This window comes from Propithecus coquereli, unplaced genomic scaffold, assembly GCF_000956105.1.
Source record: "Propithecus coquereli isolate 6110/MARCELLA unplaced genomic scaffold, Pcoq_1.0 Scaffold132, whole genome shotgun sequence".
NCBI classification, from domain to species: Eukaryota; Metazoa; Chordata; class Mammalia; order Primates; family Indriidae; genus Propithecus; species Propithecus coquereli.
This window is the reverse complement of record NW_012137414.1, coordinates 1,613,565-1,615,568: the sequence shown is the minus strand read 5'-3', so window position 1 is coordinate 1,615,568 and position 2,004 is coordinate 1,613,565. Positions and strand designations below refer to the sequence as shown.

General features: G+C 41.4%; 1 protein-coding gene across 1 annotated transcript; it reads left to right on the top strand.

The window, feature by feature from the left end:
- The first annotated feature begins 116 nt into the window (after positions 1 to 116).
- LOC105805752 (developmental pluripotency-associated protein 2-like) lies at positions 117 to 1,394 on the top strand. Its single transcript, XM_012638702.1, is given in 3 exon segments — positions 117 to 140; positions 458 to 1,216; positions 1,218 to 1,394. Coding segments are annotated over 3 exon segments (960 nt in total).
- Positions 1,395 to 2,004: the final 610 nt, after the last annotated feature.

Genomic DNA, 2,004 nt, shown 5'->3' with positions numbered 1-2,004 from the left:
CTAGCAGGCTCTTTAGGCACTGCAGTATCACTTTCTGTGATTTTTGTGCTTCTATTGAGGAAACTTTGAACTATATTTTGGCCTGTCCAATATCTTGTATTGACTCAAAGTATTTAATGGATCACTATACATCTGCTTATGTAAGTTTTCCATTTCAAAACATGTCCTTTTTAAGAACAGACATAATGATTGTATCAGTCAGCTATTGGCAAATAATGACAAAAGAACATTTCTATGACACACAGCAATAAATGTTGATTTTGCTCACCTGTCTGTGGGTCAGCTGGGCAGTCTGCTTATCTAAGCTGGATCTGGGTCAGCTCCCTGTGTCTCTCATCATCCTTGATCTAGAGGGTTAGCCAAGGCACATTCTTCTCATGATGACGGCGGAGGCACAAGAAGACACACTCAAGATTAAAAGGAGTAAATGCATATATCCTTAACATTACTGGCTTAGCCTTCCCCTGGGTGCTGCTCAAATTATGATAGCAGCAAGAAGAATTTCTTTGAGGAGGAAAGAAATGATGAGGAAAGTGTGATTTTGACATTGGTTCCAGTTAAAGACGAACCAAATATAGAACAACAAATGGAACCAAGTGTTGCTTCAATTTCTGATGTCAAACCAAGGAAGCCTAGGAAACACAATGAAGTCCATCTACCTCGAACGAATGAACAATTCAAAGCTTCCCCAAAAGCTGGAAGTAAAACACCAATCCTTCCCTTGCCGACCATTTTGCCTCCCATTAATAACGTGTGCTAGGACATTTTGTGGAACTGGTGCCAACAACTCAATTTGAGTACTGATGGCAAGAAAATAGAAGCTTATCTGAGGCTTCAAAAGCATTCTTATCCTGAACAGAAACATGATATTCCTGAAACATCACAGGAGGCCAGATTATGGCCATATTTGAGGAAACACAAGGCAGTGCCCAACAGAGCAAGGCTTCAGGAAAGCTACAAGATGAATGAGGAAGCAGAAGAGACTAATACAATTGAAGTAATAACCTCAGCTCAGGAATCCATGTTGGCATCATGGACAAGAATGGCTGCAAGAGCTGTTCAGCTTAAGGCTGTGAATTCACATTCCATTCCTGCTTCTGTCGAGGCCTTTTTGATTCAACCTTCTGGCGTCAGATGGTGTGTGGTCCGTGGCACATTTCTTTCAGCAGACACAAAAGGTTGTGTTTGCCTGCAGTTTCATGAAGTTCAGGCCTGGGGTGCCTGCCACTCCCAGGAAGATGATTTCTCTCTCCCTGTTACCAGCCTGCACTTTCCCATCCCTGGGCCTAGAAGATAATATGTTATGTCCTGACTGTGCTAAGAGGAATAATATGATAATGAAAAGATTAATGACAATGGGGAAGAAGAAACAACCTGGTTTGAATACAATGTAGGAGACCAGAATATGCCACCTCGAAATAAGTATTCTTTTGAACTGAAGGCAGTTGAGAAGAAATAGATACGAGACAAACTCTCTGCCTTCCCACTATTTGCCAAAAAGCAGGACATAAATTTACAAGTCTTTCATCCCCTCTCTACCAGGAAGGACAAATGGTGGGGAGCCCATAAATTGACTCACATACCAGTAATTGCTGTGCTGTGTCCTAACATCCTAAGTGTCTCCTGATGCCTTGAATACAGATTTATGAAAGATTTAGGTATATGGAGTATAATTTGGTTTTGTTTTAATAGACTTTTTTTTGAGCAGTTATAGATTTACAGAAAAATTGAACGAAAAACAGAGTTCCTAAATATTCCCGTATACACTGGGCAATGCTTGCTTTCCAGTTTTCTCTATTATTGACAACTGGCATTAGTGTGGTACATTTGATACAATTGATAAGTCAGAGCTGGGCACTGTGGTGTGCACCTGTAGTCCCAGCTACTAGGGAGGCTGAGGCAGGAGGATCATTGAAGCCCAGGAGTTCCACGCTGTAATGTGCAATGATTGTGCTATTAATAGGCACTGTACTCCAGCCTGGGCAACATAGACATTGTCTCTGA